The 24761-nt window shown below is 39.3% G+C and overlaps 1 protein-coding gene across 2 annotated transcripts in view; it reads left to right on the top strand.

Moving 5' to 3' along the window:
- adam22 (ADAM metallopeptidase domain 22) overlaps positions 1-24761 on the top strand; it is a 94653-nt gene that overhangs the window by 33865 nt on the left and 36027 nt on the right. For both annotated transcript variants that reach the window (XM_084726831.1, XM_084726832.1), the window contains exons 5-6: positions 6823-6905; positions 12614-12677. In XM_084726831.1, coding sequence (XP_084582957.1) covers positions 6823-6905; positions 12614-12677 — 147 coding nt within the window. The remainder of the gene's footprint in view (positions 1-6822; positions 6906-12613; positions 12678-24761) is intronic.

The raw sequence follows: 24761 nt of genomic DNA, 5'->3' as shown, positions 1-24761 counted from the left end.
ACCGATATAAAGACTAAAGTAAACTCATTCTGCAAAAAACTTTCTGATTTTTTCCAGATTTGATTTGTTAGACTCATGTAGTATAATTTTGGCTTTAACAATGAGTGTTTTTTGGCTGACTGTGAAACACTGATTGTGGAAAATTTTCCTTAATCAATACATTGATTTGTAAATGGAAAGCTGGAGCTCTGTGTCCAGTAGAGTAAAAGAAACAAATTTACTTAATCATGATAGAGACATATACATTTTCTTGCAAATCTTGCGAATTTATTTGAAGGGTACATTAATCTTGCACTTGAAGATCTGCATCATAGACGACTGGGCTGTTGGCCTCGGTGGAGGTCTGCACTCTCCTACTGCCCTTCTCGTTATTACTATTATTGTTATATGAGGATGCTGATAACCATTAGGGTTGTGATAGACTAGTTTGTTTGTTTGTTTGCAAATGTTTATTTATAGTGTGAGTCTCTTGGCCTTAATATGGAAACTCCCATCATATAAAAATCCAGTGTGGCCATAAAGCAGTCCTGCTCATTAATCTTCAGCACTACTTATAATGGCCTGATGATACACCCAGAGACAGAATAAAGAAGTATAGATATGTCCGTACCTTTATATATAGTATGACTAAATGCCTGACAGCCGAGAAATGTTAATTGTCTCAGCTTGTATTTTGTCACAATGTTTATTTATTTTATTTACCTTTTATTTATTATCCTTTATTTTACCAGGAAGGTCCCATCGAGATACAGTATCTCTCCTACCAGGGACTCCAGGTCAAGATAGACAGCATAAAATAAAATAAAAAAATCATGTGAAAGTGCAAACAACAAACAATAATCAGATAACAAAACATACACTGCAAAACCACTGATCAGGGGCTAAAAAGAACTATTGCAAATAATGGCACTGATCAGAAGCAATGACATTGTTCTGTTAAAATAGTATATAGTATTTTTGAATATATCTAGAGAGTGTAAAGATTTCAAGTTAAGTATATTTTGCAGCTCATTCCAGGCTTTCAGGGTTTGAAAGGAAAGGCAGATTCACCTAGTTTGTTTCGGGCGGTGGTGGATCTGGTGATATTGGTACTGGAGTCATAGGTCAATAAGTTGGACATGTGCTGGGATAATTCAAATTTGCAATAGAAATGAATATATGGCTTTCTCTCCTTAAACACAGTGAAGTCCATTGAACCGTGTCATATAAGTTACAATGGTGTGTATGAACTCTGGCAACAGTCACAAACCGCAAGGCAGCATGATAGACAACATCCAGTTTTTCAGGGGATGGAAGATGCATCCATGTAAATTATATCATCACAAGTATAAATAGCCAAAAAACCCCACTTAATTACAGTAATTTGAGTATTTGTAATTGATTACTTCCACCCCTGATTATCACACTCTAACACTAACATAAATGTACTTGGTACTGTATTTGTAGCAATTGAAGGAAAATGTTTTTTAATAGATGAGTGGTAAGTGGAGATTGACTGACGTCATTCCTTATTCTTCTTCTTTATCTAATTACTGTGCTCAAACTTTCAGTGACACTCAGAGGGCAGAGTGTCCTACTTGTTTACCAACAGTCTGACCTTGACCTCTTCATTGTGCATTGTGATGTCCAGATTAGATGATTAATTACTCCTATATGGGTCTATAAGGAGATCACAGATCAGACCGATATAGCAACACACACACACACTGTGAGGATGTACCCACAGCAGTTCTGGGTTTTGGGTGTTTCTTGCTTTGATGAGAAGTGGAGCAGAAGGTTCAGGGCGACAGGGGGAGGAGAGACGCTGAGATAGTAGAGCACAGCACCACTTATAAATAGCCCGCTCTATCTCTTCACTTCATGGCCGCTCTATGTCTCTTTACCCGACCTCTCTGTTTTCATCTGTAGCTCAGTTTAGGGTTATCTACCTAACATGTACAACTTCTTTTGTTTCATCTCTCAGTTAGTTTATTAAATCTTTCCCCCCCCACTTTCAATGCACTACTGTTAGCTATCTTATTTGTACGTTCTGGCCATCTTGGACGAGATACTGTGTAAATAGAGAGTTAGAGTGAGTCAGGGTTACTTTGACACATACCTCGGGCTTATAGCTTGTTTCCTTCCTCCTTTAAAAATCAGATTCAGAAATAATAGCTAAGAGGTGGGCTACATAATTAGGACTGAGAGAGTGAGAGCAGAGAACCGTGAAACTCAGGAACAGGAAAAAAAAAACAAATCCAATGTCACTCCTATAATTCAATAATAACAATTCATACAGACACACACATTTGTATTACCATACATTTATGATAACCCCTTTTGTAGTTGTCAGTTGTCAGCTGTGAGCTGCTCCTGTTTAGCTTACAAACTCTTAAAGGAAATTTCCACTACCAACATTATGTGGCCATGCCGGTCCACAGAGGTTGGTATTTTTTTATGGTTTGGGATTTGAAGGAAAAGTTCAGTATTTTGGGGAGTGCACATATCCATTTGCTTGCCAAGAGCAGGGTGTGAACTACAGGGGAGTCAGAGGGAGCGTGGCTCCTCTTAAACACACATGAGCTCCCCTGAAAACATGTTTTGTGAAATTTTGGGGGGTTCTTTAAAATATCAACAGCATGCTATTTTTTTTGCCACACGCTTCTATTTTTCTGTTTCTTCATCATTATGGATCGTGTAGAAAATTAGGTTATTATTGATGTATGATTCATGCATGAGAGTGATTCATCACTAAATCACTTCACAGTAATAAAGATAACCAGCATGCAAGCTATTCCTACCATCACCATCACGTGCAACATCATAAACTTCACTCCCATTAATTCAGTAATGAGAAAAAAATAAACTCAGCTGTGTGCCAAATCTCCATTATTTATTTCTTATATATCAGATGTCATACTATGATGTTTGGTTTTGATACCTGTGTGAAGGTTTGAACTAACTGCCATTAATTATTATGCTGTATATCAGCCAAAAAAAACATATACTGGGCTTCCCCAAAAGTATAGTTTCTCGACTTCTAATATATATAAAGCCATGGAGGTGGATAGCTTGACTTAAAGAGGACATTAAAGAAATTTTAATGTGCACTTTGTGGTACAGTACAGAACATAAAGACACAGTAAACATACAGACACATTAAAAGCACATCAGACAAAAGCAACAATAGTCTATAGTATAGTCTAATAGTCTAATATCATCTGTGGCAGCCATCATAAAAGTCATCACAGTACAGGCAGACATTAAAGTGTATGTCAGTAACTGTATACTGGTTGCAGCTGATAGCTGCTTCCCATGTTTTTGCCTGTTAAAACAAAGTTTTTTTCTCACCGCTGTGTGTTTGCTGTTGGTGGGAACTATTGGGTCTCTGTAAATAATTTTATAAAGAGTAAGGGCTAGACCTGCTTTATATGAAATGTACCCTGACTTCTGTTATGATTTGCCACTATATAAATAAAATAAATAAATAAATAGTGAGTACACTGCACACCCCCTATGTATCCATGTAGTGTAAATACAACAGACAGGAGAAAACAGCTGTCCAAAAGTAACAAAATATGTCTGCAAACACCTTTAAATCTTACTAACATGTTATATCTCATTTGCTAAATCAATTCAAAGAGACAAAGTATAAAAACAACCACAACAACAGTTTTAGACATGGGATTTTGTATCCATTTTCTCATCTAACTCTCAGAAAGACCTGATTCTCAAATTGTCTTATAGTTTCTGTAACAAAAATCTTAATGCTGCAGCATACAATAGTATTAGACACTGCTTCCTACTTTATGGCAACAGTTTGAAGAAGGCTCTCTCTTGTTTCATCCTGACAGGCCAGGAGCCAGGTCCAACTGTCAGGGTGTTTTCAGCTTTTCCTGTTAGCCTGTACCTTGGGCCCTCATGAATTGATAACAAGCACCACCAACTTGGGGGTATTTGGTCTCAGGGGGCCCAAAACCCCCTTTTTGGGACATGTTGCTGGTGAAATCATGTAAATGCAAATATTTATGTACTACAACTGCATAAAACATCATGCAAATATGAAAATGGGGAGCGGGTGTTCAGAAACAAAGCAGAAAGTAGAGCAAGATAAGGTTCTGTGGCTTCTTGCCTGTCTATTTTAAAATATCACCCACAACATCCCCAAAAGAACAAAGAAATTACCTTCTGCTTAACAAATTCTCGCACTTTATGGTGAATATCACTACCTCACCTGTATATAGAAAACTTCCCATTATAGGCTTCAAATTTGGCCCAAGGTGACCATTCTATCTGGAAAATTACACTTGCTGTGGCCAGAATTGACTCTGTCCACAGCAGTGCATTTCCGAGCTGGTACTCCTCTTTGCTTCTCCAGTCTGGGGGCGTGCCAGCGTCCATATAGAGTAGGTAATACACAGACTACTATCGACAAGCGCCTGATAGAGCCTTACATCAAATAATCTGAACCTTTCCTTTAAATAATAAATCATGGAATATATATAGTTTATATATCCCTGTGAAAAAAAGCCAGGCAGAAATGATTTTCCGAGCTCAGAGTGGAAGAATTTGGCTTTCCGGCACAGAGCCCTGAGCTCAAACGCACCCAGCACATTTCAGATGAAGTGCAAGGATGATAATCAGGGATAGACCTCACTGACCTCGCTGATACTCTTGTGACTGAATGGGAGCAAATTCTTGCCGCTAGGTTCTTGTGGAAGACCTTCATCGTAATGCCTATAGTTCAGGTTTTCACATACTTTTGTCCATGTAATTTAATAACAACATCAAACACAAACCTATAAGACAGGCGTGGATTTGGCTGGTAGTCCTCAGAGAGAGAGCTGGAACGAGAAGTGGACGAAGCAGTGCGTTGCAGTGCGCTGCATCAGACTGTAGAACAGAAATTGATCCTCTGATAAAAGCTGCGTTTCCTCGGGGAGACCAGCTTCCTGCCTAATGGCTGTTAGGCAGCGAGAAATGGACCAGGAAGAGATGGCCTGCAGAGCACTTAGACACTTAGACATCATGCACGTCTATAGAAAATAAATGTGTGTTTACGCTTGCAGAGAGGAGAAGAAGCACACACACACACATATAGACAGATGGAGATAGAAGATGAAGAGTGGTGACAGAGCTGGAGAAATGTTTTTACGAGTGACCGATGCTGTGGCTTCTTACTGTGGGTGGAAGTAGAGATGGAGGGAGGAGAAGTTATGCAGAAGTTAACACACAGATGGTGGGATGTGAACGGGTTAAGCTCAAAGTGCAAAGTACCACACAAACACATAAACACCCAGTACATGTACATGCACGTCACACTTGCGTGTGTTAGCAAATTAATTCTGTGTGATTGATCGCTCTGAACTCATTTCCTGATGGAATATGGTAATAAAAGCAGCGAGTGGAATATTTTGCCTGAGTGTTTGAGACGTTTCAGGAGGCAACCATGTATATCATCTTTTTTCCCCATCATCTTTGTATTATTGAATTTTCCACTTTCCAACTGATAAATGAAAGACAGAAAAGTATACGATTTAAAACAGCACCGTACAGCTCAGCAATGATCATAAAGAAAAGAGGCGAAAAACACGATACACTGTTCTCTACAGGTACATCTGTCAAACATTGCACACACCATTTTGAGTGAGTTGTCACCGTATCACCAATACTATAATTTATATCTCATATACTTCATATAAAAGCTCTGACTAAAATGGCAGATACATTCACATTTGCTTATTCAAGACATGGTTTCCACATTTGTTTAAGTTAGTTGTCTTGGAGTGTGTTAGACAAGTCAGGAAGACTAGTGGAAAATGCTCCATTATTATCCTATTTCAACCAGTGATCACGAGAGCCCTACAGTAGATCTATTGGGATAATATATTTTTCCTCACACAGAAAGTCAGAACATAACATAATTTCCTATGAAGTACATTAGTCAGTCCCTCCATGGCTTCACAGGCTTTTTTTGGATTGTTGAAGCCTAAAATACCTGATTGTGGGGGCATGTGAAAATTGCACCAAAAAATATGTTTTGTTTTGTTTTGTTTTTCCTTTTTTTTTTGTACAATCCAAGGCAAATTGTTCTTTATTTGAAAAACAAAGACATGCACCAGTGGTGTATTCCACAAGGAAGCAAAATCTTTTTGAAGCTTAAATCAGCAGAACATGATAAAATCTAAAAGAGTACAGATACATGCCAAAAACAATGACAAACCTTGTTTTCTTTTCAGTACCCATGATAAAAAAAAATAAAATAAATAACAATACAAAAAGATGATAAATGATAAAACATTGTTGTACATGTATAACATTTGCACAGGGGTCTGCTATGATTGGTGAAACTCGTGGAAAACAACAGTGATCTGTCAAATTTTCAGAAAAGTTGCAGTGATTAGAGAAGATCGCAAGGTTGTGCAGAATTCACAGGGAGTCAACAAAAAGGGTGCGTTAATTATTGCAATCGCAAACATTGCAACTTCCTGGAAGGACTGATTAGTGGTGTTCTTTCTAGGAAGACAGACAAGAAAAGATACTGAGTCCAGTTCAAGATTAGTTCTGCATTTCATACAGAACAGTTTCCCAATATTTTTGTAATTTGGGGCGGGACCAGAGACAATGTGTCAGGCTGCCAGTGTTGATTTTGTATTTCAGACATGATGAGGAGATGGTGGGCTTGATTTTGGAGAAGCAGTTGGGTGATAAACGCACTCTTTGTGTAATATTTTGAATTGTAATCCTGGTTCAGTTACAACATTTTTTTTGTTTTGTTCCAGATATCCCACATATTTGGCTGTATGATCTTAATCTGTGAGTGTTTGTGTTTTTTTTTCACAGGGAGGAGAGCACTGCTACTATCAGGGGAAGGTCCGGGACATTCCTCACTCCTTTGTGGCTGTTTCAACCTGCCACGGATTGCAGTAAGCACAAAAATTATGTGTATATGTCACTGTATATGTGTGTATACGTGTGTGTTTCTCAGCCAACATTGCTGCCTCTGTGTTTTCGGGACGTGAGCCTTGCTCCCATTTATCCATTAAGGTCAATGTAATTAGTTTTAGCCAGCCCTTCTCTGTCTCTTTGCATTTTTCGTTACACAGGTTATCATTCACTCAGACAGGTGCTGCTCAGACATCTTCTCGTCTTCTTTCCTCTTTCTGGCACTGGTATTTTTAGAGTTTGTGCTCTAAAGCAGAGAGACGGTCGGAAACAAGTCCTGCTGGGAAGAATGCATGTACACTGTATATGTGTGTTAATATATGTGCGATTGTGTGTGTGTGTATACTTTATATATGAAGAGAGGAGAAGTGATAGTGTCCATCCTGCTGGGTAAAAATGCCTCATGGTACTGAATGTCATTGTGAGCTGACAACATAACACTTGCATAAAAAGCCACATTGTGAATAATTAGGTACAACACATGCGCATGTTTTACAGTTTTTCACAGTTGCTCACACACATTTCCTGAAAGGAAGCAGTATTTTCCAAAACTGTGAACAAAAGATGAAAACCCCCATACCTCATACTTTTTAACTCACTATTTTGCCGTTTTTTTTACATTAATAATTTAGGTGACTTTTAAAAATAATTGCAAAAAGAAGAATTTATTGCATTCTCTCTCTAGACAAATAAGGAAAACGATGCTAGAAGAAGCTCATTGTTGGTCTGATCTACTGCACATTATTAACCGTAATCCTTATATTCATTATGTGATTCATCATGCTTTTTTGTGTTTGGACCTTTGAGGACTGTTAATTAATGTTTAGTTTTTTGTTACAGGTTTAAAGGAATAGTTCGGACTAGTGAAGTAAAGTTGGGTAGTTATTGATAGTCAGTGTATTACAGACAGTAGATGGTGGTCGACGCGCCCGCAGCTTGGAGAAGCGGTTGGAGTACCAGTGTAGAAAGCTAAGCAATGAACTGCTGTGGACAGAGTCAGCAGCAAAATGTATTTTAGCCACCTAAATATAAATGTCAACTACATTTTGGATATTTTCACAGCTTTACCCTTCTGTCAGACAGCCTTTTCTGATGGGAAACCACCGTAATGTGAGCCAACTCTCACTCTCTCCAAATCAACCAGACTCCATTGCCCAAATAGGTCATTTTACCTCACAGAACTTGGGAGTTGCTGGTCTACCTCTGTCTCAGTTGGTTAGTTTGTTGTGTTGTTGTGTAACACTGATTAACCAATCGAGGCAGTTAGAGACTAGCAACTCCCATGTGCTGTGAGGTAAAATTACTGTTTTGCCAAAGGAGTCTGGCTGAACAAGAGAGAGTGATAGGTGACTACGATGTAAGGCAGTGAAAATATTATAAATGTCCTGTACACTTAAACTGATATAGATATTTTTTAGGTGGCTAAAATACTTTTTGTTGATGACCCTGTCCATAGCACTACCTTGCTTAGCTTCCATGCTGGTTCTCCTGCTGCTTCCCTAAACTGGGGGCGTGCCGACCGCCATCTACTGCAGGTAATACACTGACTATTGATCAGTAACCCATACAGCCTCACTTCAAATAATCTGAACTATCCCTTTAAAGTTTAATGTGGGTCAGTGGAGGGTGTTTTATGGCAACTTTTGCTATAACAGAGAATATAACAGTTTCTATATCTACATATTGTTGACAGTACACACTGGTTCATCTAATTATCCTTTTCAGTTGTTTCTGAAAGCATTATTATTCATCCTGGGTCCATTACACCTTATCAAAGCTTGATTCAATCAAATATATCCTCCTTCAACATAACGTCAGGCTAAATAAACCAAATAAACTATGCAGGAAGTAAATTCATCTAATTAAGGCAATCAGATTGATACTTGGTGAATAAGCTAAACTTAGCTCAGGCTTTTAATAACATTTGCATATTTCATGTTTGTGGCAACATGTTTGTTAGCACAGCAAATTATGTAACAGCATTCATAAAATGCTAAAAAAAAAAAAAGTAGGGCACGAATTAATCAAAGCCAAACAAGGTAAATGTGTTGCATGTGCAGTACAGTCCTATATACAGGACAAAATAGGATTTAATGGGTATAATCTGACAGACAATGAGATTAAAAGTGTTTCCTGCAGACCTGTTGTTGTAGATATGGCTGAAGCTTGCTTTGTGACTGCTAATTAGTCCAAATGTTAGTGTGTATTGCTGTCATCCTTGTTTTTATTATTTGTTGAAAGAAAATTGCAAGTCAAATCTGAGTTTTTGTGGGTTTTATTCCTGGTTTTCTTAATGTGGAAAGAAAGGTATGAGCTGACATTATAAAGAAGACAGAGACACACCCATAGTATGCTCTGCACACATTAGTGTGTGTGTGTGTGTGTACGTGTGAGAGTGTGTTTGTGTACGTGTGTGAGAGGGAGGGAGTTAAGGGAGTGCATAGTGGTGTCGGGGGGTTAGACATTAGAGGGAGAGTATTTCCCTTATGCTGAGTCAGGTATTTACCATAATATACATCCTGCTCTCTCCTCTTTCTCTGTCTCTTTCTGGTACACACACATGCACACACACACACACACACACACACACACACACACACACACACACACACACACACACAGAAACTTCACCCTGCAATGCAATAGATAATAACTGTATACAGAGGGCTAAAGCTCTCAACTTCATCCATCTATCTCATGAGACATAAATGGTTGAGCATTGACTCAGGTTCCTGTTTAAGCAAATCTTCATACTGGTTAAGAAATTATCAACATGAACATTTGCCTTCTCAGAGTTGTATAAATTCAAATACTGAGCTTTTCAGTTCACTTAAGATGATGCTATAAATGCAAAATATATATATATATGTGGAGTAGCCTCACAGCCACTAAAAACTTATTTTTTAAAATTTAAACCTGTAATTTTTTGGCCACTTGGGGGCAGCAGAAACACGTTGTCAACACAATCATCTTTTGAGTTGATATGGTCAAGCTGTTCACAAACAGTTGCTCATATACCAGTGCACTATCAATGCAGTTCATTAAATAATCACTAAATATAATAAACTGATTTACATTTTTTTCCCATGACAGTCAGCATGACTATCAAACTGATAAGGACAAGGACAAACGTAATATAAAGAGCAAGAAAGTCCACATGGGGAGGAGGACAGGGTGAATGAACAGGTCAAACTCAGGACTTTCACACAGGAGGCTGTGGTTTTGTTTCCCTCTGAGACAAATAGTCGAGCAGTTATTTTAACCCAAACCATGATTGCTTCCTAAACCTAACAAAGTAGTTTTGTTGCCCAAACTTAACCAAACAACAGCTGTCACCTGAAATGTTTCTCAGCAAGTTTTGTATTGAAAGTAAAACAGGATATTGCATATTTATCATTTCTAACCAGACTGAGGAATGAGAAGGACGGCGGATTATACATTAGTTTGAAAGTTGTGCTTAATGTCACGAAAAAAATTAAAAACGTGCATCCATGTGCAAGAATCTAATCCATAAAATTTTGTGACAATTTCACAAACTGCTGTGATAAAGGGCTCTTGTATGTACACATGCAGAAGTTACAGGGCAACATTATTACTCATTTGGCGTCATGTTTCTGGCCACTGAGTGAATAAGTCCAATATTGACTCTCTTTTTTTCTGCCAACTCCTGAGGGAAATATCTGGCTCTTTAGCTGCGAAAGGCTCCATATGTTCACAAGCTGGTCAGTAACTGTTTCTGCCTGCTGTTTAGTGCTGAACAGGTACAGTAGTGTACAGTGGGTGTTTAGAGCTGTTACACTGAAAACAGCTGCCTGCTGCGGCTGAAAACAGCTCCATGAGAACAGTGAGAGTGAAGCAGAACAGTGAAGGTGAACGCTCTGTGAAGCAGAGGAGAACCACAGATTCAGGTGATAATTCTCATCACCAGAAACCCCCTTCCACAATGTCACACTGTTCTCACTGTCAGTTTATACTTTGTTATTAAAAAAATATTGATTATGTCTGCTTTAAGGATTTCTCCATAACAATAAAATTAATGGCAAAACGATTAAAGGAAAACATAGGAGAAAAAACATCATTTAGTATAATTCATGAAGACTTTGTCACTCAAAGGACATTAAAGGTTTGGTTTGGTCAGATTTGATTGACAATGGCCTGGCAATAACTATCATCAGACTCAAATGTTCCTAAATACTGACTGCTTCACAGAAGTACCTGACCCCCCCCCCCTGCAAGAAATCAGTCAGATGACTAACAATTATTTTCATTTTCATTGTTGATTATTTTATGGATTAAGTGATTAATCCTGTATTGACCTAAAACTTACACTTGAGGAGGTTTAACTTTTTAAAAACTTTTTTAAGCTATCCAGCAAACAATATGTTTTTTTTTTAATAATAAATATAATATAACGTTTTTGCTTTTTAACTGGCTAGCAAACAATGTTATGTTTTGTTAACTTTTTAGCTAACTAGCAAACAGTATAATGTTTTGTTAAATAAAACAGAGCTTCTTTCATACTCACTAGGTCCCAACAGAACTCAAATTTATTTTTATTTATCATCTTCAAATGATTGAACTCTATTTAATTTTGGTTTACATCGCTAAACTTGGATTTACTAAATTTAGATTAGTTTTTAATCCTGCAGTAGAGCTCTGTTTAATTTGAATCTGGATTTGCTCATTTAAACCTTCGTTTTGCTCAACACTGAATTGAACTAATCTTCAATTAAATTAATCATTATTGGTGCAACCCAGCGTATGAAGAAGAACTCAAAGGTTGGAAGCAATCTACACTCTGACCTTTGTTTTCTGTGTGTGTGTGTAATCTGCCGTAAGTGCAGTGTTGGACCAGGATGAAGAGTGTGTTGAAGGTGAATTTTATGTGTTGAAGGCCAGGAAGAGACAGTTGGAAGCGAAAGACAGATTGTCTGCAGTGACTTCGCAGTTTGACCCCACCAATCTCCTAAAAGCTTCAGATAAAGTTAATTAGCAGACATTTTTGTGCACATGCGCACACCCGAGCGGGCAGAGACAAGGAGACCTTCACCGCGCTGCTAAATGAGAAATTGATCTCTGACTTTTTAAAATGATTGCTTGGTCAACATGATGAGTGAGTGTGTTGTGGTCTCTTTCTCTCAAATCTTTACGTGATATTTAGAGTTTTTAAGTGCACAGTGAGTGAAGGTGCATGAGAAGTCAGTACATTTTTTCAGTAAATGTTGGAGAGGATCATCAGGATTTGCACAGATTTTCCGCTAAAATGCTTTCAGAGATGTCTTAGTCACTGCAGGTTGTGGTTAGTCATTGTTTCAGAGATAAAAGTCCTCACAATAGGTGACCTTTAAGTTATGCTGTGTGGGGGGGGAATCTCTTGGATGATTGGATGACCTTTTGTTTCACATTATCCTCCACCCCTTCTAAGCTGTTCATATGCCAAATACAGCAGTCAGGACATCAGAGGGTTCTGTCCAAAACTGCACCTTGTAGGAGTGTATTACAGTTATTATTCTGACAAATGCTCCAATAATACAATAACCCCCCTTGGGCAAGCAGTGAAATGGCTAATCTATCACCCTGATGGCTGAGGAGGAGTTGAATTCAGATACATTATTCCATTTAGTGATGAATAAAACAACAGAAACTGGTGTTAATGCGCGCTCTCCCCTCTCCTGTCTCTTCTTTTCAGTGGGATGTTTTTCGATGGCAATCACACCTACATGATTGAACCTGGAGGACAAGGCAGCAGCGATGTAAGTACTACACGAAAATGTATGTAGTTTGTAGGAGCTGGCGATGGCTCCTCACAGAGGGGTTTATTAATTTTCTGTTCTTCCATCATCTCACGTCCAGCTGCCTCAGCCCTGTTAAATTTTCTGTAGGTCAGATGATCTGTTATAGCGGCGGTTCACAACCTTTTTTCTCTCATGTGCCCCCACACCTCTGTCAGATGAGCTGAAGTAGTGCTTCGTCATCACCGCCTGATCTTCAAAAGATGACAGATGGATGATGAAATAACAGGAAATATATTAAACGCTGTCTAATTTTATTTTGGATATTATTTAGCGATATTAATTATATAAAAGTAAAGCTGTAACAATCAGTTGATTAGTTGTTGAAAGAAAATGAACTGGCAACTAAGTTTCCTTTCACAGTATGCAACCTACTGAATATGCAAAATAGTGTTTCTTCCACTGGTCCCACCCACAAGCTCCTGCTCGGCCTATAGGCTTTACATTGTGATCGCATAAATTCTTAAATGGCTTTTCTCGGCTGGCGAAAACTTTTACAAACACAACATTTCCATGTATCAAACCTTCAGAATAGAAGGAGTCGTAACTGATCTTGTTTGCAGCTTTACAGACGTCTCTTGTATAATGGAGGCTTATAGAGAAAATGGGTCTGCAATTTGCTGCAATACTGTGAGTGGCCACTGGGAAAAAGTGGAAGCAGTGCTAAATGGCAGTGGCCTGTTCAGTTGTATTAAACATCTATATTCTGCTCAGCTTCTACTATTTCACTTCCAACACTCTGTGTCACTTAGAGTGACATAAAACACACTTTGAAATGCAATGTGAGAATCCGGACTGAGACACATCTGAGACATGTTTCTTTTTTTTCTCTTTTTTCTTTTTTTTATCATCCAAACTTTGTAAAATCAGTGAGTTGTTTGTCTCTGTGTCTCAGTCCCGTGATGAACCGACAACCCTTTCAGGGTGTGCCGTGTCTCTCACCCATGTCAGCTGGGTTTTGCTGCAGCTGATCCCAGCTGACATTTGTGAGTCCAATTTGCAAATTATAAAAGAGTGTTGTAGAAATTTGAAGGTGCCAGTGCACATACACTGAGAACAGACTTAATAGTGAAGTGGGAAACATTCTTCATAAAACCGAGAAAACTTTAGAAATGAGAAAAAATTGTTTACTGATAAATTCTGAAATTTGTAATGAGGTAGACAATTTCATTTTTTTAGTGCCTTTTTTCTTGGAAATAAAAAATCAGTCACTCATTATTGCTCCAAGCAAACTATTGGTATGTATGTTTTAATACACAAGGTTTATCTGTGATTTTGCCAAATCTCTCTTGATGCCAATTTGTAAACTTTTTTGTGTATTAACTTTCCTTCTAAACACAAATTATTGGATAGATGTTTATATATTTTACCAAACCACAATTGCTTCTTTTTTCAAAAGCTCTACAGTCTTTCAGTGTGGCTCCTGGCAGCTGCAGAATGACACCTGACTGGAAGCCCCTGCACTGCAGGACTGTGTGTGCAGTAGATGATAAAGTGAGGTAGTTTTCTTGGCATTACAGGATTCAGACAGGGGTCAGTTATTTTGGTTTTGTCTCAGCCTCCTGAGGAGGAAGCTGAGACAAAACCAGAATCAGTTACAGATCACACACCATTCGTCGCCACTTTTTGTAATGAACCCTGAGCGCGGCGGCTCACAGGTCTCAGGACAGAGAGATTTGCTGGATTACAAAGGCTGCAGACAGCAGAAAAGCCTTCAGCCAATTAGATAATAACAATTACAGGCATTATGGTCGGAACGAAAGGACAGATCTGAGATTGTCTAAAGACGCCTTGAGCATGAGAGTGAAAGACCAAGCTGCTGATACTCTGTCTGTGTGTGTGTGCGTGTGCGCGTGTGTGTCCTTTCTGCTCTAATTAAAACGTCCAGAAGAAGTGTGTGTGTCCGGTGTTAATCAGTGAGGGACGAAAGGAGACAAGATAAGAGGGGTCAGGGATTCGTGTCTGTTTGTGTCCATGCGTGTGTGTATGTGCACGCATGGGCTGTGTGTGTCTGGCACACACAGCTACTTAAAATTCATCCCCATATGACAGGTTTAATGCCAACAGTGTTAGAAGAGTGGATAGGAGAGGACAAAAACAGGATGGATAGCAGGATAAGGCTGAAAAGAGGAAGGTTAACAGAGAAAGAAGGGATGAAAAGGAGTCAGGTACACAAAAAGAGCTAAATTCTTGTTTATTAAAATGTAATTTGATTGCTTGTCATTATATCTTCTGTAGGGAATATGTAAAACAAGAGGAACTAATTGGTTTATAATGGCAGTTGTTGTATCACAGTGACACAATCGTGAAACAGGAAATTTGAAGTTAATGAAAGCGATAGAGTATCTGAACGTGAAAGATTAAAATAAGACAGAGGACGGAGAAACAATGATGCTTCATTTCACTTTTGTCACAGCGCTCTCCTCCCCTCCACTTCTTTACCTTCGCCTCTTCTGGCCTCCTCTTCATCTCCCCTCTGCCTCCGTCACTCCTCTCCGACGTTTTCTAGAGGGACTGAATTATTCAAGCGATGAGAGAGAGAGAGAGAGAGAGAGAAAGAGAGAGAGAGAGAGAGAGAGAGAGAGAGAGAGAGAGAGAGAGATCTAAACTCAGAATGTTGCTGCAGCACTCGTCTTTAGAGATACAGTATCTCTGTAGCCTCTTTTTGGTGATTCACACAGACACAGTGATGCAAAATAAACATAAAAATTGGAAGAGTTTCTGTACTAGTTTAGTTGTTTTTTTGGTTTTGTTTTGTTTTTTTGCGTGTCAGGCCAAACATGCTGTATGGCCAAAACGCTGCTACATATCAGATGCTTCATGTCTAAATAGCTAACTTATGCTTTGTGCATCATCCATGTTTTAAAAAAATCTATCGTCTGTTTTTATCTGAAAGGTAGAATCAGTAGGATTTGTTAGTTGTTGCTTGTAAACACGCCAGAGGGATAGTTGATTGTTGAGTCTCATTTCTGGGACGTCAAATACCAACATTTTGGGTTGGTCAAATGTCCTGAGCACAGCTAAATAATGAGAAAAAATAACCATTTTACACAACTTTATTCTTCAGAATTAAAAACATTTATCTGACAACTTTAGTTACTTTGTGGTTGTAGATTTTATATACAAAACAAATAATCTTCTTATCAAATACAATGTTTTATTCCAGATTAAACTTAAACATTTACTTTTGATATTGACTTAAACCTTAATTTTGCTTAAGTAAAGAATTTAAATACTTGTCCCACCACTGCACATTAGGCAATTTTACTCTTCCCCTTCCAGTGTGACATGACACCAAAGATCTGTTGTATGAATGATTTAATGAATATTTTATTTTCATGCCCCGTCATGAACATGACCGTCCCTCATGGAATGATTGAGACACACTAATGAACAACAAACCAAACATTCTGGCATGTTTGACCCACCATCATCTAACCACACAATACATCAACACCATCCAAACATAAACATAAACCTCAGTCCTCAGTGCACAAGTCTATATAGGACAAAAAAAAAATCATCAATAATTCACAAAAAAAATCAGTTAAAGCTTCATTCTCAATTCCAGTCAAAACTAAATCAGGAGCATATTTTTGTCAAACAATATTTGTTGCAAATCATGATGTAAAGAACATTATAAAATGAAATGAATTGTATTTTCTGCCTCATTTAGCTCACAATGTTCACAGATTCTTTCATCTTCGGTCACATCTCTGTATCTTCCTGCTTCAACATGTGGTGGTATTAAACTACACCTTAACCGTGCACAGAGTGATCGCTGACAAGTTATATTTAATGTATTTTCACATTTGTTTCTTAAATAAACAGTAAATTCACGTTAGGCTTTTACCAGTTTTCTTCTGTCCATGATTGTGTGTTTTTAAGTCCACACTCTTCGAATAAATCAAATACTTCTGATGCTCATTCATCTCCAACAGACAAATCCTGATGAAATATTTCACCAGCCACCCATGTTGGTTGGTAAACAGAGCAGGCTGTTCCTCGGGCTCACCATGCTGGATTTCCATTTTACTTCACAGGGGTCCCAAACAAGATCTCCATTAACTGCCAACACCTCCCAATTAGAGTTGTCATGTTACCAGAATTTTAAACTCTGATACAATATTAGTATGAAACACAATACTTGCTACTTGCTTCTTTCAATACCACAGCAAAAAGGAAATCCTAGTTACACAAAATAGGATATATTTTTTCATTTTTTTTTAAATTAACAACCTGCGCACAGTGCTAGAACAGAAAATATCACTGAACACTGCCTGGTTTTGCTGCAAAAGCCAAATTTCAGGACAATAAAGACTGAACTGAGGTTTGGAATGAGCACATGGATCATTTTTATAGCTTTGGTACTTTCAAAACTAGACATGTGGTATTGAAAAAGTATTGATACTTTTGACAACCTTACTCCCAGTGCCTGCTAGAACTAATGGACTGTATGCTTCTTAGATACTGAAATTATATAAAACATAATCGTCTGCACTGTAGTACTGTGGTACGTTTACCTTTTACTGTAGTGCTTTAAATGCCGGTGTGTTTTGGGGAAAATATTTGGCACGTAGCTTAATTGGCAGTGATGGTTTTGGCTTGTCAGGTGGGGGAATCCTGTCTGCATAACAATGGTGGGGACAGCGTTGCCCTCGAGCCGGCGGTGGCTGTCAGTTTGTCAGCAGCACTGAGCTCTGGATGTCTGCTCCCCACGGGCAATGGTCCACACCGACTGTCTCGTCCCCTCTGCATCCCTGGGCTCCTCTCGGTGTATCTCTTTCTCTATTTCACTCTCAGTCTATGAATCTTTGTCTCTTTGACAGTCTGCCTGGCCTGCAAGTCGCCACAGAGACACATAGATGTCTGCTGAAAAAAACTGAGATCATGTCTTCATGCGCATTTACACAGAGACATACAGAAAATAGTGGGCTTTTGAGTTAATTTCAAAGGCTGTATGCTCAGTTATGTTCTTGTTATAGCTTGAAACAGCCACATATTACTCTTTATCAATTAGAGACTGTATTAAATGCAGAGGCCCTGTGCTCTGTGATGCACTACTAATTCTGGCTGTCATGATCTAGTTGAAAGTGATGGGAAAAAAAAGAAACATGGTGGGATGGGGTGTGTGTTGAGATCAAGAGTCGACAGGACTCCTGTCGGCCATATGGTAAATCCATCTGCCCTTCTTCCACCAAGGCAGAAAAAGTTATGCAGGACATTAGCTAAGTGTGTCCTGAACAAGCTGCTCTTGTCACCTTCTGCGGCTGAACTGGTCTCAAAGTGTCTTATCGTGTTATGTAAATAGCTTGCGAACAAGCAGACTACAGTTGTGAGCAATACAGAGTGCCAAAATTAAAGTTCACAAGCTAAGAACGTGATGTACCCGCCCGGGCACTACGTAGCTGATGAATCTTGCACTTCTTCAGTGTGTAAGTGTCTGTGTGAGTGTGTGTGGACTGAGGATGTGTGATGCTGGCTTGCATATGCAGAAAACACCATATGTTAGGCCCTCTTGTTGTTTTGGACACCTTTCCAGCCCCACCTGCACCTCAGGGCCTCTGCGGCTCCATCCCGACAGCTCTCTCTGTTCGCTCTCAGTGAGGACTGAACTGTTTTGTTGACGGTGCAGTGACCATGAGTTCAGTTCTGTCGCACATCTCAACTATGATGACACAAAAACAAGATAAAGCAGAATTACTGCATTTTGCACGGTTACATACAGCATGTTATAGTGAGTCAACTGATTAGCTGACTTTCATAAAATTAATCATCAGTTAATCAGTTCTAAGGTAATGAAAATACAACAATCTTTATTTTCAGGTGATTATATACTAATAAAAACAATACTCATAGTTAGCATATTATGACTTTTAGTATGTAGTACAATTTCCATTCTGTACAGAATTAGTATGTACTTAGAGGAAGAGTCTATGCTAGCAGCTCTGTGAGGCTGGAGTTTGTTTGGGCTTTGTGCTAAATGCTAACATTAGCTAAATGCTAACATGCTCACAGTGACATTGCTAAAATGCTGATGTTAAGCTGGTTTTATGTTCACTATCTTAATTTGGTATTTTATCATGATAGCATTTGCTAATCAGCACTAAACACAAAATACAGCTGAGGCCGGGAATGTCATCTGTTTTCTAAGTGTATCAGACAGTGAAATTTGGGGGACCGTGTCTGTGCAAAATTTCATAGACGATAAAGTCAAATGTGAGGATTTGCAGCTGTTATCAGTTTTAAATCATTTTAAATCTCAGGGTTTTAAACGACTAGAATCTCTATAAAATATTCCCAAAACACCCATCCTGTTTAGTGTTTTTACTGCTGCTGTCCAAAAATCCAGGGCTGGGCAATATATTTATATTATATCAATATCATTACATGAGGCTAGATATTAGATTTTGTATATTGTTACATTGTGATATGGCAAAATTGTTTTCTTTTCCTGGTTTTAAAGGCTGCAGTACAGTAAAGAGATATAATTTTCTGATCCTAACGGACTGTTTAAGCTGTTCTATTATTTTGCCTTTACCCACTTAGTAATTATATCCATATTACTGATGATTATTTATCAAACATCTCATTGTGTTGATATTTTGTGAATGCACAAATATAGTCATCCCCTCAGTATTGTCACAATATTGATATAATTTGGTCAAATAAATTGTGATATTTGATTTTGTCCATATTGCCCAGCCCTATATTCTCAGTTTTAAATAATTAAAATTGAATATTACCATCTCTGCATTTCTGTAAAATATTCCCAAACCTGTCATCTTGTGACATTTATAACCAGTGTGTATTTTTATGCCTGTAGTGCCCAGATCCTGTGTGTGACCTGACTCGCAGTTAAAAGATGAGGAGAGGTTGTGAGGATAACTGAAGAAGAGGGGGTGGGGAGTTGAAGGGTGAAGAAAGGGCCGGGGGGGGGGGGGGGGGGGGTGTTGATGGGGTGGTGGTGGCAGGTTGTAGGGTGGGGGATGTTTGCACAAGGTGCCAAGAGGAGGATATTTTTTAAACTAACACAAGCTGTGAGTGAAGCTCCGTGTGGGTTGGAGCTGATGGGATTAAAAAGATGGGGGTCTCCCTGTGGCCTCCAGCCAACTCCATGTTACTAAACCTGGACCGCTTCATTTACACATGCAGAGACAGAGCCGAGGTGGTGGTGCCCCTCCCTGCTTTATATTCATGAGCCGGCAGTCTGTGTCTGAGGTACCATCTCCCTTGGCAACCCAGGCTCCACCCCTGCCTCTTTGTAGCAGAACATATGAAAGCCATCTGTGTTTAGACCCTAAATCTCCGTCCCTATATGCTCCCCACAGAGTCTATATGTTGTGTGTGAATCCCTAATGATTGACTGGGAGTGAACAAAGAAGATGCTGGTCAAGAAAATCTTTATTCCAACGGTTAATTCAGCTCAGATACCAATGTGTCAGTGTGCTACACATAATACACAGCAGCTGTGTCACACACTTCTTCTTTTAATTATGGTCTTATTAATCATCATCCGCTAAACTCTCAGTCAACATTAAAGTGTCACATCAAAGAAGGAGTTGGCTCCAATTATGACTGCTGCTATTTAGGCTGGTGGCTGTTAATTCAGATGCTAAGTCCACCAGGACTACATCAGAGATAAGACAAAACACCGGAGTGCTAAAAGACTAATTTTAATAGAGTGCTCACTCGTCTTAATTGGCTCTGGTTTCTCTCTGGAGCGTATGATGTGATGACTTCAATATTTACGCACAGAGCGGATCATAGTTCAGGGCAAGTGTTGATGAGTTTATATTCTCAGAGCTGCTTTTAAAGTGCAAAGCAAAGCCGTATTGATGTTGCATTTGACATCGTGGTATACAGTGCATTATAGCTGCACAATTAATTGAAATATTATCAAATCGCAATATGGTCAAAAGCATTACAATGAGGTTCTTTAGTGCAAATCTTGTTCTCCATCGTGAATCATATTACAAAGGCAAAATATATCCCTACAGTGCATAAATGATTAGTGGAGCACATTTTAAGAAACTGTGGCAGGTTTCTTTGATAACTGATTAATCATTTAAGTAGTCTCCTATATTTTATTTCAGGCTTTTCTTTGTTTTGTAACACTGTAAATTTAATATATTTGGGTTTTGAGCTGTTAGTGGGATAAAACAAGCTTTTTGAAGACTCCACCTTGAGCTCTGGGCAATTGATGTAATTCTTTGTTTTTAATGAACATATGTAAGCTAGACTACCCAGAGAGCAGTATTTATATTAAGTAGACATTTTATAGAATAAACAATTAATTGATCAATCCAATATATTGCAGAGGGAAGAACTGCTAATGAAAGTGACTATTAGTTGTGTTAGATTTTTATTCTACATTCAGTAGCTTAGAAATATAACACAGTGGAAACCTCTTTTAGTGATCTTGTCTGTCGGGGTCAAATTAATCACTGTAAGCTGCTGATTGTTTCTTAGTGCAACAACTACTAGTCACTCAGAAATAAAGCTGCAACAATTAGTCGATTAATACTTAATAGTCATAAATCAAGAGCTGAACAACGGTAGCTCCTGTCAAGAGACTGTGATTTATTATAAAGTAAAAATGAAGCTGCTGACATGCAGTTGTGTGGCATTTTGGAAACATGTTGTATGCTGCAAGTACAGGGAGTAGATCAACACTTGTACAACATAATACAGCCTTTATAAATCTTGTATTGCTTTTTATATCGTGAGTCGCCTAAAGGCACAGTCCATGATGCTGCAGGCTGGCGTGAGAACAGCTTTAATAACATCAACGAATCAAGTCACCATGAAGGGATTACAGAATGAATTAAAGCTGCAAGCAGCGATGAACGGGCCCGAGCACCCCCGCGCCACTCGGGGGGCCGGCCACTGCCTCCCGATGGCCGGACCCGCCCCGGAGCGGAGAGGCTAAGCGTGGCCGCGACCGTCTGACGTCGCCCCGAAGCCACAGTGAGCCCGGAAAACCAAACGGCATTCGACACCCACTCTCCGCCGTGCTGATGCAAGGATGGGGCAAAACCTCAAGTGCGCACAAATAACCCACAAACTGTCTCCGTACCGCTCCTGTGCTGTGATTTAAGTGTCTGTAAGAGGTGACAGTAAAATGTAACCCAAAAAGACACCATTTACACCGTGTTTTCAGCCTCATTGTCAACTGTAGCCTCTGAGACTGGAAATGCATGCACACGGCTGAAGCACGTACACAAGCTCTATCCCAAGCGGCACAGCTGCAGCCAAAAAACACCGTTTCTCTTCTATGTCCAAGTGCTCAGACATTTTCCTTCTTTTTTTGAAAGTTTGCTCAGGAAACTCTATGCATAACAGGTCACTGTTTCTGAGAAAAACTCTGTCTGTTGTCTGAGTTGTTTCCAGGATTATATCATTCGTGCAGCATGGAGGCATTTTGTGAGCTTTTTGTGTTCATTTTTACATTATAAAACTGATCATTATTCACTTAAATTGCACTGGATGTCACTATGATCATGTTTTCTGTTGAAATTGTTGGAGTATTTTGTGTACTGGAGATCTTCATCCATCCTCACATCAGCACAGGAATGAGTATATATTGAGTGCAATTTCATTTTTAGGTGAACTACTTTTGAAAGGAATTCAGTGTTGTTTCCTGCTCCCAGTATTACGTAGCTGTGTTCAGGGCATGCCTATTATCACACATGTTAAGTGTGATGCAGATTGGACAAATCTGTAGCCTCTGAGACTGGAAGTGCGTGCACACAGCTGAAGTGGGTACATATGCTGTAGCCCAAGTAATACAGCTGCAGCAAAGAAATGATGTTTCTCTGCTATGTGAAAGTCTTCAGACATTTTCTTCTGTGTTGAAAGTTTGTTAGTTAAACTGTGTGCCTAACAAGTCACTATTTCTGAGAAGAATGCTGTCTGTTATCTGAGTGGCTTCCAGGATTACGGCATTCGTGCAGCATGGAGGCATTTTCTGTTTGTTTTTCTGTTTATTTTTTTCATTTTAAAACTGATCACTCTGCAATTGAGCTGGATTTGACTACAGTGCTGTTTTCTGCTTAAACTATGGGAGTGTCTTGTGAACTGGAGATCTTCATCCCTCCTCACATCAGCACAGGAATGAGTAGCTATTGAGTGCAATTTCATTTTTGGGTGAAGTACTTTTTAAAGGAATTCACTGTCATTTCCTGCCCCCAGTATTACATAGATGTGTTCAGGGCATGCTTATTATCACACATGTGAAGTTTGATGTTTCATGTGTCATTTACATTAAAGTTATAGCAATTTCCTGTTTCATGGCAAAACGCCAAACTTCGCCACCCCGCTACAGCCACAGCGTTTAACGCTGACCAAATCTTTTAATAAGTTTTAATCACACACTTGTCTAGATGCTCCAGGCCAGTGTTGAAGTCAATTGAAGAATTTTTGTAGGAGGAATTAGTTAAAATAGGTCTTGTGGAATACACCAAAATTGAGCACAAAATTCAAAATTGCCGACTTCCTGTTGACTTTAGCCTATGGGTCCAAGAGACTTTTTTGTTCATCTCCCTGTGATACATATGTGTACCAATTTTGGTGCATGTCGGCCAAAACTCACTATTTGCAGCGCCGCACGTCAAAGGGCGTGGTCAAGCCATTTGGCCACCCCCATGGACAAAACTCATATCACATGTTCAGGTGGAGACTGTTAATGAACATGTAAAATTTCAGGCAGTTTTGACCAAGCACAGGGAGGTTAAGGCCACTTCCTGTGTTTTGGCGAAACGCGTTAATGGGCGTGGCCACGCCATTTGGCCACAGACATGGACGAAACTCATACCATATGTTCAGACCGGGACTCTTAATAAGCATGTCAAGTTTCAGGCAGATATGATCATGTACAGTCCAGTTATAGCAATTCCTGTTTTATGGCGAAGCATGGACCTTCGCCACGCCGCCAGGGCAACACCGTTTGACGAGACATCCTGATCTTCATAATGTAGCATCAGCAATGTCTTAAGGCTTTTCAGACCAAATTGGAATTTGATACAGTCAACGTGGTGGGAGCAGGACCTCAGACTGTAAATAATTTCATTTCCTGTCACCAACAGGGGGCGCTATGAGAATTATGGAATATTTTCATATAGGTGTGTTCAGGGCCGGACTGTTATCAGACATGTGAAGTTTGGTGCAGATCTGACCTTTTTTACTAAAGTTATAGCCATTTCCTGTTCCATGGCGAAACATGGACCTTCGCCGCGCCACCAGGGCAACGCCGTTTGACGAAACGTCCTGATCTTCATAATGTACCATCATCAAGGTCTTAAGGCTTTTCTGACCAAATTGGAGTTTGATATAATCAACATGGTGGGAGCAGGACCTCAGACTGTAAAACATGACATTTCCTGTCGCCAGCAGGGGGCGCTATGATAATTATGGAATATTTTCATATATTTCCATTCAGGCCCATACACTGATCATACACATGAAGTTTGGTGCAGATCTGACCATGTACCCCAAAAATTATGGCCATTTCCTGTTTCATGGCGAAACGCCAAAATTCGCCGCCACCTAACATCCAGGCACTTTAACATGCCGTGAAACTTTTAACAACTTTTAATCACACAGTTGTCTAGATGGTACACAGCGATTTTGAAGTCATTATGACGAACCGTGTCGGAGGAGTTAGTTCAAATACGACACGTGTAAAACGCCAAAAACGGGCGCCAAATCCAAAATGGCCGACTTCCTGTAGGGTTTAGCCCATGGCTCCAAGAGGCTTTTTTGTGCGTCCCGGTGTGTTCTATCTGCGTACCAAGTTTCGTGCGCGTCGGAGAAACATGCCGTCGGGGCTCGTCTGTAGATGGCGCTACTGAGCCATTTCGCCCCGCCCATTCGCGAGACCCTTAAATTACGTAATTTTTCGCCGGGACTGACGCGGCCGCCAAATTTCATGAGTTTTCGGATATGTTAAGGCCTCCAAATATGCGATTTACTATTGCCAGAATAATAATAATAATAATAATAATAAGAATAATCCGAGCAATTTCAATAGGGCCTCGCACCGCG

The sequence above is a fragment of the Lutjanus erythropterus genome, chromosome 9, assembly GCF_056507025.1.
Source record: "Lutjanus erythropterus isolate fLutEry1 chromosome 9, fLutEry1.hap2, whole genome shotgun sequence".
Taxonomy (NCBI): domain Eukaryota; kingdom Metazoa; phylum Chordata; class Actinopteri; order Lutjaniformes; family Lutjanidae; genus Lutjanus; species Lutjanus erythropterus.
Note: the sequence above shows the minus strand (reverse complement) of the source record. Positions and strands in the feature narration are given on the sequence as shown.